The 17508-nt window shown below is 38.8% G+C and overlaps 1 protein-coding gene across 4 annotated transcripts in view; it reads left to right on the forward strand.

The window, feature by feature from the left end:
• BCKDHB (branched chain keto acid dehydrogenase E1 subunit beta) overlaps window positions 1-17508 on the forward strand; it is a 267754-nt gene that overhangs the window by 112569 nt on the left and 137677 nt on the right. The window contains exon 9 of one of the 4 annotated variants that reach the window (XM_055534877.1): window positions 6962-7156. The exons of the other annotated variants lie outside the window; for them this stretch is intronic. Coding sequence (XP_055390852.1) covers window positions 6962-7018 — 57 coding nt within the window. The 3' untranslated portion in view covers window positions 7019-7156. Of the gene's footprint in view, window positions 1-6961; window positions 7157-17508 lie in introns of those variants that run through there. 4 annotated transcript variants of the gene reach the window in all.

The following is a 17508-nucleotide window of genomic DNA, read 5'->3' on the forward strand; positions in this document are numbered from 1 at the left end:
GAGAAACCATAATGGAAAATAGTATAAAAAAGTATATATATGTATAACTGAATCACTTTGCTGCACAACAGAAATGAATACAACATTGCAAATCAACTATACTTCAATACAAATATTAAAACTGAGAAGAAGAAGCCCCCCAAAACCAAGAAAAACCAAGTCCAATGAACTCAGATTGTCATGCTGTATTGACAGTTACATTTGTTGAGGTATTTAGCTGTTTGCTTCATTGATATGTTTTTGTGCTTAATTTTTATGGTTTTAGGCCTTTTTAAATTTAAATTTCCTTTTATCCTCTTCTTTGCTGTCATGTTGATCCAGATGACCAAACTTTGTAACCAAAACATGTACATTGGCCAGGGCAGGTCTGCAGTGTTTCCCATGAACTGAGACCACATGCTTCACTCTTCAAACCTTATGATATCAATTTGGGCTTTTCAGAACCTTTCTCTCGTTATTTCCTTGTCTGCATTGCAGGTGGGTCATGATCATGGAATTTAGAGCTGGAAGAGGCTGGTCTGGGCCTGTTCCCTTGGGCCTTCCTGCTGGTCCTAGGAGAGGTCTGTGCCTTCTGCATCCATCACAGCTCTTAGGCACTGCTTCTGATCTGGGGTTTTCTCTGTTCAAGGGCACTGTGGGTACAAAATACTGTGTTGAAATCTTACTCTCACCCCCAGCTATAATCTACTTTTTATGAGTATAATCTACATGGGAGGTGTTTTTGTATTTTAAACAAAATTAGGACGTGACATAAAAAGAATCTTCTCTACATCCTTCACTTTTCTCTCCACCTCTCTTTTGCTTTCCCTCTCCTTTCTCTCTTAAACCTAAGTGTTGTAACAAAAGATAATGATGTGTCCATAGATGCAAATGGTTGTTCCTTGGCTACATACTGAGGCAATTGTGGGCTTCCTTCATAGCTCAGACAGTAAAGAATCTGCCTGAAATGCAGGAGACCCAGGTTCTATCCCTGGATTGGGAAGATCCCCCTGGAGAAGGAAGTGGCATCCCACTACAGTATTCTTGCCTGGGAAATCCCGTGGACAGAGGAGCCTGGTGGGCTCATAAAGAGTCAGACACAACTGAGTGACTAACATTTTCATTCTGAGGCAGTTGTAGTCTCAGTATTTTTGAGTTTAGGCTATCAAAGGAGCAGGTCAGGGCCTCAGCATTACTAGAGTGTGGGACAGAAACGAAATAATTCAGCTGGGGCAAGGGAGGGACCACGGTTAGGAGGGAGGGCTCAGTGTTCCTAGTTTTACCATCCTATCATCCTACCCAGTCACCCTAGTTTTTTCCATTCCTGATTCAAAAGACTTCACTGGGACCCTAGATTAAGGTAAGGCAGGTTCTCAGGCTGGCAGGGAGGGGTGGGTGTGGAAGGGTTTTGGGAACAGAGGGTGCTTCTATACTCAATCCAAGGGACATTGTAGGAATGAAACTGGGAAGGCATTAAATGGTCATCTGAATATAATTTATGTATAAAGAACCAAGTTTGCTTAGTCTTTGTATTTGCACCTGGTGTTAATTAGTGTTAACTGTGAAGAGTGCAAAACATCTTTAGAAGACCCATTGTACCACTGAAGATAAACATAAGAACATATGGGTTGTATTTTAGGAATTTTAATTCTTACGTTGTTGTGTTTGTTTTTATCGTGATAGGCTTGCCTTAGACTACCATAGATTTCACTTTTATTGAGAGTTCTAGCCTAGCAAGGTAATACTAAGGTTTGTTCTCTGCACTGAATGGTTCTAAATTGGTTTTATGACAAAGTTGGAGAATTTGCCCTTAGAGAATCCATAATGGTGCAGTACTACCAGTTACATCCATCTTTTTAGTTGATTTCTGGACTTCATTGAGTAATTCAGTGATTGAATATTAGCTGTTTTGCTTGAGGCTTTATATTTGTGAGGGAGAAGGGAGAATTGAGTGAGAATTAGACTTGACCCAGGAGTAGGGGTTGAGCGGGGCGGGGGGCGGAAAGAGGAGCTAGTAACTTCTATCACCACTAGAGGCCTCTCTTAAACCAAATTTCATGCTTGATATCACCAGGTTTTTGTAGAGGGGCCTGGCTCCATTATTGTAAATTAAAGCACATTTTCTGTTATGGTTCTGAACAAATAGTATGATAGAGCTTTTATTCTAGAACATATATTATAATGTAACCCAAATGTTTTCTATAAAGTATGTATCTGAACATCTATGATCTATTAGTCTGAAAACAAATGAGGAGTCTTTCTCTGTTCTTCACTTTCACTCTCTAAATAAGCTTTTTAGTGAAAACATGTAATCAAAGACTATGGCCAGATGAAAATTATATGTCTCCCTGGCTATGCAAGGATATTAGGCTGAAAATGATTACTGATTTAACATGTGTTTGATCTTTGAGGACAGTTTATATTTTGCGGTCGGTAGACTATAAAATTAAGTTATATACTAAAAATTGCATGTATTCTTTTGTGATTATAAGAAGCTTCTAATATTAAAAACCTGTTTAAGGAATGATTTGAAAATCTTTCTAGACTTCATGTTATCTGGGGTAAAATTAAGTGCTTTCCTTTAGAAGTAATGAAAATGAGTCTAATTTTTAGTTTGGAATTATTTTGGATGTAGGTTGACCTTGGCGAGAAAGCAAGCAGGTGGGGCAAGATCATTCCATGTGGTGAGAACGGTTGTTCTGTTCCAAAGTAGAAAGCTGACAAGTTGGAACTTTATTCCACCTTCCATGTCATTGTTCCTATCGGATTTTCTTTGTTGTGACCACAGCGAGTTAGTTGTTGTACTAAACGGAGCAAGTTCCTGGTTGTTGGATGCTATATCTAGAAGGTAACTAAGTACATTTATGGCCCTGTGTGGTGGCCTTTGGCCAATTCCTCTGAGTTCCATGAAGGCAGGGAGTTTTATAGATCTTGCTTATTGCTGTGTGTATCCCTAAGAATCTTCAAGAGTGTCTAGTATATAGAAGATCTGCAGTCAATTTTTCTTGAATGATCTTATTGAATTGCAAAAATAACATGTAATTTGTAATAGTAATTTGCTTTTTCAGTGAAAGACGTTAAAGGAGAAACTGGTAATTCCTGTAGAAAAAAATACATGGCAAGTATCACTCCTTCCCCCTGGCAAATTTTTGGTATGACTTAGGATTTAGATATGTTTTGAAGAAGATTAAAATAAAAACTGGGTTCTGATCTAATTTTGTGTTGTGGGCGTGCTAAGCCATTTCAGTTGTGTCTGACTCTTTGAGACCCCATGGACTGTAGCCCGCCAGGCTCCTCTGTCCATAGAATTCTCCAGGCAAGAATCCTGGAGTGGGTTGCTGTGCCCTCCTCCAGGGGATCTTCCCAACCTAGGGATTGAACCCACAACTCTTAGGTCTCCTGCATTGGCAGGCAGGTTCTTTACCACTACTGCCACCTAGCCTTCCCTAATTTTGTGTTATATATTTTATATAACAAGACTTAAAGTATTGTCTGGTAATTGGTGAATAAAAGAAGTTAAAGGGATGTATTTTACACATATCTCCCTTAGTATGCATGACAGTTCTTCTAATTAGACATCAGCATCATTATTTGATAGGTGAGGAAACAGGTTCAGAAAAGGGAGAGTAACTTGCTCCAGTCCTACCCAGCTGATGAGAGGCAGAGCTGGGCTCTGCCCAGATTACTGAACTGAGTCTTTCCTTTTTCTTTTTTACACCATGCAGTTTCTCAAGCAGAGTTTGAGCAGAATCTTTTAAGTATCTTTCAAGATGTGATGAAGTAACTAATTTGTGATGTAACTTGAAAGTATAAAAGATACTGGCTATAGAAATGTATTTCCAGAGATGGATAGTCCTTTTTGTCCATGTTTATTTCATGTGGGCTTTCTGTCAGAACTCCATATATTCTGATTTAATCCTTTCAGTTATCCTATATGCTAAGAATTAGGACTCCCATTTTAGAGATGAGGTAACTGAGTCTCAGAAAAATTAGCAATGTCCCTAAGCCTTTTGGCTAATAAGTGGCAGAGTTACAGTAGTTCAGCCTCAGGTCTTCCTGAACTCTGCTAGTTTTACAGTACAACAGTGCCTCCTGTTAGAGTAGTTATTTTAAAGTTAACTGACTTCATGCTTTAAAAGTTATCGTTTGAGTTTTGCTGATGAAATGCTTCTAAATTGGAGCTTGCAACATCCCAGTAAGTTTCTTTCACATTTGCCCACCAGGATAACACTTTGAAAAGTATGTAACATTCTTAATACAGCATAACCTTATAAATCATACTATCTTATTTTGTTTCATTTGGCATTGTTATTTTCCTTCCATGTAGAACTGGGGAGAGCAAGGTTGACCTACCAATTATATTTTTCTATTTCTAATCCTTTTTGATGGGTCCCCTTATACCAGCATACCTCATTTTATTATGTTTCACAGTATATTACGTTTTTAAAAATTGAAGGTTTGTGGCAACCCTGTGTCCACCAAGTCTGTTGTGCCATTTTTCCAGCAGCATCTGCTCACTTTGTGTCTCCGAGTCACATTTTGGTAATTCTTGCAGTATTTCAAGCTTTTTCATTATTATTATATTTGAGATGGTGGTCTGTGACTAGTGATTTTTGATGTTATTGTGATCTTGTGGGGACAACAGGGTGGAAGACAATGAGCTTAACTGATAAATATGGTGTGTATTCTGGCTGTTCACTGATCAGCTGTTCCTGTCTCTCACCATCTCCTCAGGTCTCCATATTCCCTGAGACACAAAAATATCAAAACCAGTCCAATTAATACCCTTACAAGGCCTTTAAGTGTTTAAATAAAAGAAAAGATTGCATGTCTCTTGCTTTAAATCAAAAGCTAGAAATGATATAGCTTCTTGAGGAGGGCATGTCCAAAGCTGAGACTGGCATAAAGCTAGTCCCCTTGTGCCAGTTACCCAAGCTGTGTATACAGAGTTCTTTTTTTTTTTTTTTTTCTCCTGGTTAAGCAGCTTGTAGGATCTTAGTTCCCTGACTGGAAATTGAACCTGGGCCCTTGGCAGTGAAAGTGCAGAGCCCTACCCAACTGGACTAACAGGGAGTTCCTACAGAAGAGAAGTTCTTGAAGGAAATTAAAAGAGCTACTCCAGTAAAAGCACAGATGATAAGAAGGCAAAGCAGCCTTATTGCTAAAATGGAGAAAGTTTTTGTGCTCTGGATAAAAGGTCAAGTCAGCCACAACATTCCCTTAAGTCAAATCCTAATCCAGAGTGAGACCCTAACTGTCTTCAATTCTATGAAGCTTCAGAAAGGTAAGGAAGGTGCAGAAAAGAAGTTCAATCTAGCCGTGATTGGTGTGTGGCTTTTTTTTTAAAAAAAAAGCTATTTCCCTAACAACAAAGTGGGACGACAAAGCAGCGAGTGCTGGTGTAGGAGCTGCAGCAAGTCACCCAGAAGATCTAGCTGAGGAAATGAACGGGGGTGGCTACACCAAATGACAGATTTTCAGTGTAGACAAAACAGCCTTCTGTTGAAAGAAGATGCCATCTAGGGCTTCCATAGCTAGAGAGGAGAAGCCAGCGCCTGACTTCAAAGCTGCAAAGGACAGATTGACTGTCTTGTTAGGGGCTGATGCAGCTGATGACTGAAGTTGAAGCCAATGCTCATTAATCATTCTGAAAATCCCAGGGCCCTTAAGAATCACGCTAAATCTACTCTGCCTGTGCTCTATAAATGGAACAATGAAGCCCGAATGACAGCACATCTGTTGACAACATGGTTTCCTGAGTATTTTTAGCCCACTGTTCAGAAATACTGCTTAAAAAAAAAAGGGAAAAAAAGAAAAACAAAGATTTTCTTCAAAATATTTACTGCTTATTGACAATCACCCAGTCACCCAAGAGCTCTGTTGGAGATATACAACAAGATTAACGATATATTCATGCCTAGTAATGTAACATCCATTTGGCAGCCCATGGATCAAGGAGTAATTTTGACTTTCAAGTCTTTGAGAAATACACTTCATAAAGTCATAGCTGCCATAGATAGCGATTCCTCTGATATATCTGGTCAAACTCAATCGAAAACCTTCTGAAAAATTTTAACCCTTCTAGATACCATTAAGAGCATTTGTGATTCATGGGAAGAGGTGCAACTATTAACATTAACAAGAGTTTAGAAGATGTTGATTTCAACGCTCGTGGATGACTTGAGAGGTTTAAGCCTTCAGTGCAGGAGATAATTGTAGACGGGATGCACATAGCAAGAGAACTGGAATTCAAAAAGGAGCCAAAGGATGTGACTGAATTGCAATTTCATGATACAACTTGAAGAGATGAGGAGTTGCTTCTTAGGGATGAGCATAGAAAGTGGCTTATTGAGATCAAATCTACTCCTGGTAAGGATACTGTGAAGATTATTGAAATGACAACAAAAGATTTAGAATACATTATAAACTTATTTGATAAAGCAGCTGCAGCATTTGAGGAGGCTGAAAGGATTTCTATGGGTAAAATGCTATCAAACAGCATTGCTTGCTACAGAGAAATCACTTGTGAAAGGAAGAGTCAGTTGATGAGGTAAACTTCATTGTCTTATTTTAAGAAATTACCACAGTGACCCTAGCCTTCAGCAACCACCACTCAGATCAGTCAGCAGCCATCAACATCAAGGCAAGACCATCCACCAGCAAAAAGATAATGACTTGCTGACTTTTGTCGATGGTTAATATTTTTTAAGCAATAAAGTCTTTTTAAATTTAGGTCCGTACATTGTTTTTTGAGACATCATGTTACTGAACACTTGGTAGACTAGAAGTTAGAGTAAGCCTAACTTTTATATGCACTGAGAAACCAAAAACTTTCATATGAATCACGGTATGGTGACAATTGCTTTTTTGTGGGGGTCTGGAACCCAACCCACAATATCTCCCAGGTATGCCTGTACACTTAAATGATTTGAGCTTTACTCAAGATTTTCATTTTGTTTAAACTCTCTGCTTTTGCTTTTAGGAGCAGCATGAAAAGAAAGAAATTCATCACCTCATTTATGGTGAACAAAGATCATAGGTACATTGTGTTCAGAGTTTAACATTTGAGATGTTATGTAAGAAATCTACATTTATTGAATTTTTGTGTTTCTCCCTGGTGACTCTTTAACATACTTTCCCATTAAATTGGTATTCACACTTTGGGAAATTGTAGCATTTATGCTACAATCTGTAACTTTTTTTTGCCTTTTCTAAACACAGTGGTTTTGTAGTATTTTGCTATTAAAATTTAACTTAAAAATTACTGAAACTGTGGTCTATAAAGGTTTTAAAAAATAAAATTAGAATGTATGCCATTTACCTGTTTAATTTATTTAGTCCAGAATTGAGACTTCTGTTATCAGTCATGGATGGTCAACCCTTCCAAATATGTACACTTCCTGTCACATGTTTAACTTGACTTTTCTTCCAGAAGTTTGTTTTTGCTCTCTGCTAACTGCTAAGTCACTTCAGTCATGTCCGACTCTGTGCGACCCCATAGATGGCAGCCCACCAGGCTCCGCCGTCCCTGGGATTCTCCAGGCAAGAACACTGGAGTGGGTTGCCATTGCCTTCTCCAATGCATGAAAGCGAAAAGTGAAAGTGAAGTTGCTCAGTTGTGTCGGACTCTTAGCGACCCCATGGACTGCAAGCCTACCAGGCTCCTCTGTCCACGGGATTTTCCAGGCAAGAGTACTGGAGTGGGGTGCCATTGCCTTCTCAGTTTTGCTCTCTACTTGTTTATATTTTCTTTTATATCTTTAATTAAATATATATAGTTTCTTACATAGCTGTTTGACATTTTAAGTTTATTTTGTAGTGCTTTGTTGATATTGTGAATAATGTAATTTTTTCCCCTTTTTTGCCCTCATTTTTCTTTTTTTGAGTGTGACAGCACAAGAGATTAAAATAAAGTAATACATTAACATGATGACCAAACATGTAGAACAGCAGAGCTTGTAATGCAAGATAATGTTTTCTGTCTCTGTCCCTAGGCCCAAATTCTGAACCCAGGCATTTTTTTTTTAATTAAAGTTTAGTTGATTTACAATGCTGTTAATTTTTGCTGTACAGTAAAGTGATTGAATATATATAATATTCAGTTATATTCTTTTCCATGATGGTTTATCATAGGATACTAAATATAGTTCTCTGTGCTATACAATAGGACCCTGTTGTCCATTCATCCTATATATAATAGTTTACATGTGCTAATCTCAGCTTCCCACACCATCCCTCCCCCACCACCCTTGCCCTTGGCAACTACAAGTCTGTTCTCTGTGGTCCATAGGTCTGTTTCTGTCTTGTAAATAGGTTCATCCCCACATATAAGTGATATCATATAGTATTTGTCTTTCTCTATTTGACTTCACTTAGTATGGTAATCTCTAGTTGCATCTATGGTGACTCTAAGGGTGTTATCTTGTTTTTGTTTTTTTTTTTTAATGGCTGAGTAGTATTCCATTGTGTATATGTATGACATCTTCTTTATCCATTCGTCTGTTGATGGACATTTGGTTGTTTCCATGTCTTGGCTGTTGTGACTAGTGCTGCTATAAACATAGGGGTGCATGTATCTTTTTGAATTAGCTTTGTTTGGATATATGCCCAGGAGTAAGACTGTAAACACAGCTACTTTTAGATATTTCTCTTTTGTTCTTTTGATAGCTACTTCTGTATCCCTAAGTAATATATTGTACAGGTATTTCTGCTGTAAAGCAATTTATTTATTTCTGAAAAGTCCTGAATTCTGCAGAAATACTCGCTAAAAATGACATGGTTAATGGAAAAAATAGGTTGGACAGACTACTTAAATTTGTCACTTGGTAACTGGATCAAGAAAGAACTTATGATTAGAGTCAGGAAGAACTGAACCTGCTGAGTTATGGAGTTAAGGTCAAAATGCATTTAAGTTGGGGAGAACCATGTAATAAATACTTCTAAAACAGAGCAGAAGGGCCAACCTGAGCCAAGAGGTATATTGTATGGAATGGTCTTTCTCTGAGGTTCTCAGCTCCGTGGTTATGCTTTGCCTTTTCCCATGCTTCTTTGTGGCATGAAACAATGTGTTAGGGCAAATTGCTTGTGTTCCAGCATGCCTCTGTCAGTTGCTGCTGCCTTTGGCCCCAAAACACATTCCCCACCTTGTGCCCCAAATATGGGCTCCTCTCACCCAGTCCCTCATGTGGCTCATTGATGAATTAGTCTTGAATGACAGAGCCTCAGTTACATCTTTATCTTAGCTGTGATGGAGTCTGGAAACTAGTTTCTTATATTCTACCTTGAGAAAGTGGGGGTAATAGGGAAGCTGTCAAAAGTGGAGAGTGTGTTCAAAAGTTGTGGGTTATCAGGAATAAGGTCCAACACACATATATGCGCATATGTATATTCACACACACACATACACACACACACACATATATCCACGAGCAAAGATCTTCATTCATCAGTTTTAAACGTAATTTCCTCCCCACTCTGATACACGAAGATTCAATGTTCTCACACTACCTCTTAGCTTCACCTCATCATTTTCTCAGTTTTGAGTTATAATATTTTATTTTTTCTACTATTTGTCTTGATTTTTGATTATTTCTTTAAATTTCTGTGATTGTGTTCCAGTAAATCTTCTCATCATACATGGACCTTTCACTGTGTAAGAAGGTGACATTAAAGTCCTCTCTCTCACCTCTCCACCTCTTTCTTCCCTTCCAATTCCCACTTTTTATCAGTTACTTATTTTTATGTTGCCAAAACTGGTAACATTAAATTCTGTTCTATAACTGCAATAAATTTTCTTATTTTTGTCTGTATGTTGATTCTAAAAGTTAAAAACCAGTAAATACTGGTTGCTATTATTCTGATAGCATAAATATTTTTCACCGCTAAGCTGACTAAGGGGAAAAGATTCTGTTTTTTAAATTTAGGCCAAGTGTTCTCTGCCTCTGAGCCCCTCAAAAGATATATTCTTATAGTTTCTTAGAGTGCATAAATTATATATAAAATCTTGCCACATTTTAGATGCTTCATATTTGGACCATTGACATTCTTTTAGATCATTTTGGATTTTTTAGAGTTTCAGGCTACTGTTTGTTTCTTCTTTGAGAAAGCATAACCAGCCTTTGATATACCTTGAGGAGCAATGCTATCCCTTGGAATCTACTTTTCTTTCTGCTTCTCAAGGGAGTCCTCTGGTCTCCAGTTCCAGGCTTGACTAGGCTTTACTACCATTTTGTAAATCTTCAGGGATATTTCTCCATTTCACTCTTACAGACATCTTTTTATGAGTCTTCCCTATTACATGGCTTTCTCCGTCATTTTGCCTAGGTAAGTACATAATTACTTCTTCAAGCAAAAGGTATTTGGATGAGGGAGACTTGTATTTTTTTGCACTCACACTTGATTGATAGTTGGCTGTGCTTAGAATTCTGCATTCATAGTCACTTTCACTTAGAACTTTGAAGAGGATGCTTCATTATATACTTACATTATATTGGGGTAAAAAAGTTTCATGCCAGCCTGATTCTCTTTCTTTTGTAAGTGATTTCTCTGTGTGTTTTTTTTCTGGAAATTTTTATGAAAATTTTTTTCTTTTATACTGAAATGCCATAGGTCTGTGTTTAAATGCCTATCTGTTTCACTTACCTTAATTTGCCTCTCATGACTTGCCTCTGGAGAATTATTACTTACTTAAAAATAATTACATCCTTTCTCTTTTGTATATTTTCTTTTCAAAAAACTTACTAGTTGGTGAGCAGACCTTCTGGACTGATTCTCGGTGTCTCTTATCTTTTCTGTCCTAATTTTTCCCCATTGTGTTCTTGCATTATTTGGGACATTGCCTCTATTTTGTCTTTTAATTCTTCCTTTGTTTATTTTAATTTCAGCAATCCGAACTTTTTTTCTTGTGCTCTGTTCTTTTTGAAGCATCCTGTTTGCGTTGTTTTACGTCATATCTTCTTATCTTGCTCTGGGTATACTAATATAAATTACATTTATATATATTATAAAAAAAACTTTCTTTTTTTTTACAGTTCTGTTCCATACATTATCTCTGTTTCTTCAGTAATATTTATTTTTCCTTCCTGCTGACCGTTTGGGAGAGCAGACATACAGTTCTCCCATAGGTCTCTCTGCTCAGTAGGTGTCTCGTCCATGGTGAAGTGTAGATCTGGGTACATGGGTGGGACTCTGCTATTCAGGGTGAATGAATGGGCAGGAGAGGGTGCCTCTAGATGTGTAACAGAGCTAGGATTGACTCTTGGCCATCAACCTCCACACTAGAGGCCTGTCTTTATAGGCAATTTGAATGGTTTTGTCAGAGACTAGTTTCTTTGGATTGTCTCTAGGGTCAGGATTGGAAAGATGTGTTTTACTGGGGCTGTGGGGCAGTTGGTACAGCTGCTTTATTTAATTCCCCTGTTTTCACTCCCAGTTCTTACACCCACCTTCCACACCTGCTCATGAGCCCATCGGGGTCTCTGAGGATACTGGCTTCCTCTTTCCCTGTCCACCCCGCTCCACACCCCTGGGTCTGGGCTTCAGCTTCCTCTGCCCTTGGTCTGCGCTCCATCCCACACTCCTCAGAGGCTTGCTTCAGTCTCTTTTGCCTCATAATCACTACCCCCTCCTCCACTTTGTTGTTTTGGCTATTACAGGTTTTTTTCCCCTTTGTATTCATTTCCTGCTTTGGGAGAGAAGGAAGACAAAAGCATATATTCAGTCAGTTATCTTGAGTTGGAATACTTCTCAGTTAATTTTTTTTTTTTTTTTAAACAGGAAGCCTGATGATTTGTTTGTCTTAATTTATATGTCATTTCACCCAAATCTTACTCACTTCAGTAGTTTCTTAGGTGATTTTTGTCTGATTTTCTTAGTTTGTAATCTTATTCTGCAAGTGAGACCAATTTTGTTTCCTTTTTTTAAACCTACGTGTGTGTGTGTATATATATATATATATATATATATGTATTTATTTTTACTTATTTTTTTCTCCTTTGGCCAGAACTGCTGAACAATATGGAGTGTTAGCTGTGAATGTGATGTTTCTAAAGCCTGATCTTGAACTGATTGAATTGTTAAGTACAACATGAAAAGTGTCAACTGCATTATATATTGATTTCTTGCTTATTGAGAAAGGTGTCAGAAATCTCCTGCACAGGTAGTGTTTTTGAGTGAATGGATTTGGGACTTATCACCTGAGTACCTCTTATACTTCTTTAGCCAGTAACCACAATTGCAGACTAGGGGTTGGGTAAGAAGGGAAAGTTAGCTTTCTAAAATAAAAAATCTTTCCAATTAAGTTTCGTTAAAGTTTAGATGACAAAGATAGTAAATTATCATTGGGCAGTGAAATGAATATTATTTCTTGACAGTAAATCAAGCAAAATAAGTCGCTTAACTAGTAGCTGTAATGGATCTTCTATCCTAAAACCAATAAAGTGTTAAGGATTAGTTGCTCAGTTGTGTTTGACTCTTTGCAAGCCCATGGATTGTAGCTTGCCAGGATGCTCTGTCCATGTAATTCTCCAGGCAAGAACACTGATATGGGTAGCCATTCTCTTCCTTAGGAGATCTTCCTTACCTAGGGGTCAAACCCAAACCTCCTGCATTGTAGGCAGATTCTTTACCTTCTGAGCCATCAAGGAAGCCGTAAAAGCCAATAAAAACCCAGGGAAACAAATTTAATTGGAAAGATGCCTGCATGTGATAAATATGGCAGCTAAACAATGGGTCATTGCAAGGACAAAAAATTCTGGTTATTGATTATCATGTAGAAGAAAGGAACCACTTGATTTATTTTTTATTTTTTAGAAGTGCTTTAGAAATTGCCTTTAGCTATTAAAACCAATTCATGATATGAAAATCCAGAATATATTTGGAAATGCTTGGTGGAAGTTGCAGGGAAGCAATCTTACGTCAAAGAGACTGTGAATCAGTTTTATCCACAGAGGGACTAGAAATCATTTGAAACTGTCAAAAACTGAAATGAGTTGCCTCTTGTGGTTATGAGACCCTCACTGATGGGAGAAACTTGATGATCATCTGGCAGAGATGTTAAGCGAAGAATTGGAGAGGGTGGCCTAAACAGCCTTCTGTGTCAAAGGTTGTGCAGACTAAAGGAAACTCATCCTTTAGCATTTTGGGAAATAATAAATATTATCTCTCAGTATAAAATACTGTAATAAAATAATACAGATATAGAAGAGGTTATCCATTTATATAGAATTTCTTTCTCATTTTTAGTAAAATACCTATGAGCTCAGACTTTTCTTTTCTTAACTTAATCTTCCTTTTATCATAATTGAATGGTCAATTATTTTTCAGTTCTGTGAGTAGAACAGAGACCCACTAGTTTTATAGTGATTTTTGTGTGTGTATGTGTGTTTATTTTTAAATTGAAGGATAATTGCTTTACAAAATATTGTGGTTTTCTGTCATACATTAGCAAGAATCAGCCATAGGTACACCAATGTCTCCTCCCTCCAAAACATCCCTCCCTTCAGCTTGTCACAGAGTCCCTGTTTGAGTTCCCTGAGTCATACAGCAAATTCCCATTGGGTATCTATTTTACATATGGAATTGTAAATTTCCATGTTACTCTCTCTATACATCTCCCCTTCTCCCTTCCCCCCATGTCCATAGATCTGTTCTCTATGTCTGTTTCTCCATTGCTGCCCTGAAAATAAATTTATCAGTGTTGTCTTTTCAGATTCCATATATATATGTCAGTATACAATATTTATATTTCTCTTTCTGACTTACTTCCCCTGAGGAAAACCAAAATTGAGAAGGACACATGTATGTACCCCAGTGGTCATTGCAGTACTATTTACAATAGCTAGAACATGGAAGCAATCTAGGTGTCCATCTACAGATGAATGGATATAGTGATTTTATGATAAATCTCTGACAGCTGACTTTTAAACTTTCCCCAGCTACTCTCTCTCCACCCTTCCCAGCTGCTCACCACCCACTTCACCGGGGTTATCCACTTTGATTTAGACTGGATCACCTGCGGTACCTCTTGAACTGTTTGTTCCTTGCATTTTCCATGCCTTACTTAAGCCATCATGATTTCTCTCTAGGACATAGTGTCCTCTTGCTCTTTTGAAGCCCATCCTTCTTGCCAAGGTAACTTTTCCAAACTGAAGATCCGCATGAGTCCCTAATCCTATAGTTCAGTCCTGTCAGTGGATGTGGGTTGGCCTCAAGATAATGTATTATGACATGGGTCCTCCAGTCTTGGAGAAGGCAAAGGCAACCCATTCCACTACTCTTGCCTGGGAAATCCCATGGACAGAGGAGCCTGGTAGGCTACAGTCCATGGGGTTGCGAAGAGTCGGACATGACTGAGCGACTTCACTTTCAATTTTCACTTTCATGCTTTGGAGAAGGCAATGGCAACCCACTCCAGCGTTCTTGCCTGGAGAATCCCAGGGACAGGGGAGCCTGGTGGGCTGCCGTCTATGAGGTCGCACAGAGTTGGACACAACTGAAGCGACTTAGCAGCAGCAGCCTCCAGTCTCTGTCCCTGGTGTGCTATCTCATATCATCTTCTGCCATTCTCTTCACACACGTGTGCTAGTCTGCTACTGCTGCTAAGTCACTTCAGTCATGTTTGACTCTGTGTGACCCCATAGACGGCAGCCCACCAGGCTCCCCCGTCCCTGGGATTCTCCAGGCAAGAACACTGGAGTGGGTTGCCATTTCCTTCTCCATGTGCTACTCTAGCTCCATCAAATTGACTGTATGTAGTTCCCTGAAAACATCATGTTCTCTGTTGCAGCAGCCCCTTGGCACCTGTTGTCTTCCTCTGTATCTCTCTCCCCTGGATGGATCTGAGGTCTAATGCATCTTTCAACACTCAGTTATATTTACTGTCCTCCAGGAAGCTTTTCTGAACCTGTTTTCTCACTGTCTGCATTGGAGTCATTCTCTGTGTTCATGCAGCACTTTCCTTGCATCTCTGAGAGCAGCTTTCCCTTTCCTCGTCTTATTCCCATTAGACTGTTCCTCTTATCTCTGTATCTTTCACAGCTACTAGTGTGTGTGTGTAGTACTAGTGCCTGTGTGTGTGCTCAGTCATGTCTGGCTCTTTGCAACCCCAGGGACAGTAGCCTGCCAGGCTCCTCTGTCCATAGGATTCTCCAGGCAAGAATGTTGGAGTGGGTAGCCATCTCCTCCTCCAGGGGATCTTCCCGATCCAGGGTTTGAACCTGTCTTCTATGTTACCATTGAACAACCTGGGAAGCCCATGTAGTACTAGTTCATCTTATTGGATGTGTGAGATCAAAATTCCTCTCTTGTCCCGTGAACTCTCTACTTATCCAGAGGTTAGGTTTCTTAAACTCTCTTTTCTAAGACTCTTGAAGAAGGTAGAAAAAGACTTCTAAGTGCTTATAGTTTGTTGTCATAAAACCTATCCATAAAAGCACACACATTGATTCTATTGAGGCCTTTAATCACATCCCTTCAACTTTTACTTTACATAGAATTCTAACAAACGTGTTTACTTAGTGTTGTAGCTCACATTACATCAGAAGCAACACATGAGATCAGGAAAAGCTGACAAAGGTATGTTGACAGGACTAAAGCTGACATACTCAGAGTCTAAAAACAAGACACTCTTTAGGAAAAGAAAAAAAAAAACAGTAAAAAGTACCTAGAATATCTTTTTTAAAAAAGTTACAGTAATTTGTAGTCATTTAATTTAGAAACAAGGTAGACATCTACCTTGACTGCATAGTATTATAATTGATGTCCCAAATTCTACCTGTCATCATGAAAAGATTAATTTTTGTTTTCCATACTGTGTTTGAAATACAATCTGACTGCTTAAAGGTATGAGTCAGGTGAACTCTCAAATGTGTTGAATAACTCAACTCCCTATAGTGCTGGATAAATGAGTTCTTGCTGAGTTTCTCTCTAAAAGCTGCAGGATGACTGGCACTTTGCTTCTAATCATTAATTTCCCTTTGGTTATATTCACATTACTAATAATGTTATGTAGCGATATTCTGTTAGGGCTTTTTTTCTATTAATTTCTAATTTCTCATGTCACACTTAGAAAATAACAAAATGACCCCTTCTCTTGGCTCTTTCTTTTTTCTTAAGTTCTTTCAATCAAGGAAATGTTTACGAATTTTTGGTGGCAGAAACCTCAGTACATTATTAATTCTGATACTACTTTGTATTCATTTTCTCCAGCGTCTTCTAAGCTTTTAACTAGATTGGTGGGGAGGAAAAAGGGGAAGATTAAGTCTCAGTGTTCATAGATTGGGATATTGACATGTGACACATACCATTTGTAGTTACAGTACTTCAAGTCCCCGTGCTGGGGCTGGGGCTGTTAATCTTCTTGGTGTGACTCACCCTAGACGTGATTCTTCTGTCTCTTGGTGTGGTTAAACTCCTCCAGGGGAGGTGGTGCCAAAGGGTGGAGGGGGGTTGACTAATCTGTTAAGTAGCCTTTTATCTGAGAGTCTAGTTTCTCATTAAGTACTTCTGACCAAAAGGGTTGATGGTTGGAAATACGGATTTTTTTTTTTTTTTTTAATTAATCTCTCGGGGATGAGAGGCTTATTTTGGAAGGATGGAATTTTAAGGAAGCCTGACAACCCCAGTTTCCATGTGACTTAAACATTTTGGCAGCTGAAAAAGCTTTCACAAGTAGGAGCGAGAGGCAGACTTTCCACTGGGAGTGAGATTCACGTGGAACCTGTCCCTCTGCTCTGGGGTTACAGCGGTTCCCTTGGGACTTTTTTTTTCTTTTTAAATTTATTGGCATATAGTGGATTTACAATGTTGTGTTAGTTTCAGGTGTACAGGAAAGTGAGTCAGTTATACGTATATCTATATATATTCATTCTTTTTCAGATTCTTTCCCCATATAGGTTATTACAGGGTATTGAGAAGAATTCCCTGTGCTATACAGTGGGTCCTTGTTGGGGTATCTGTTTTATATATAGTAGTGAAAGTGAAGTTGCTCAGTTGTGTCCGACTCTTTGCAACCCCATGGACTGTAGCCTACCACGCTCCTCCATCCATGGAATTTTCCAGGCAAGAGTACTGGAGTGGGGTGCCATTGCCTTCTCCAGGGGATCTTCCCAACCCAGGGATTGAACCTGGGTCTCCAGCATTGTAGGCAGACGCTTTACTGTCTGAGCCTGGGATTTTTTTGACCACAAAGCAAGGCATGTGGGATCTGAGTTCCCTGACTAGGGATTGAACTCATCCCCTCTGCATTAGCAGCTCAGAGCCTTAACCACTGGACCACCAGGAAGGTCCTATATGGTACTATGTGTATGTTAATCCCTTGAGACTTTTGTACTCCTTCCTCCCTAATGATTCCAAAGGCTCTCATGGGGTTTCACTTGCCATCATGTGCATTATAAATACCTTCACTTCTCTATTCGATATTTATGTGTTTTAATTGGGTCAGCTGATATCTCCCACCGGCACAGGGCTGCCTAGCACTTCATTATCTCTTCAAGAAAGGTTTTTCCTCCTCTCTTATACTGCCATAAAATG

The sequence above is a fragment of the Bubalus kerabau genome, chromosome 9, assembly GCF_029407905.1.
Source record: "Bubalus kerabau isolate K-KA32 ecotype Philippines breed swamp buffalo chromosome 9, PCC_UOA_SB_1v2, whole genome shotgun sequence".
Taxonomy (NCBI): Eukaryota; Metazoa; Chordata; class Mammalia; order Artiodactyla; family Bovidae; genus Bubalus; species Bubalus kerabau.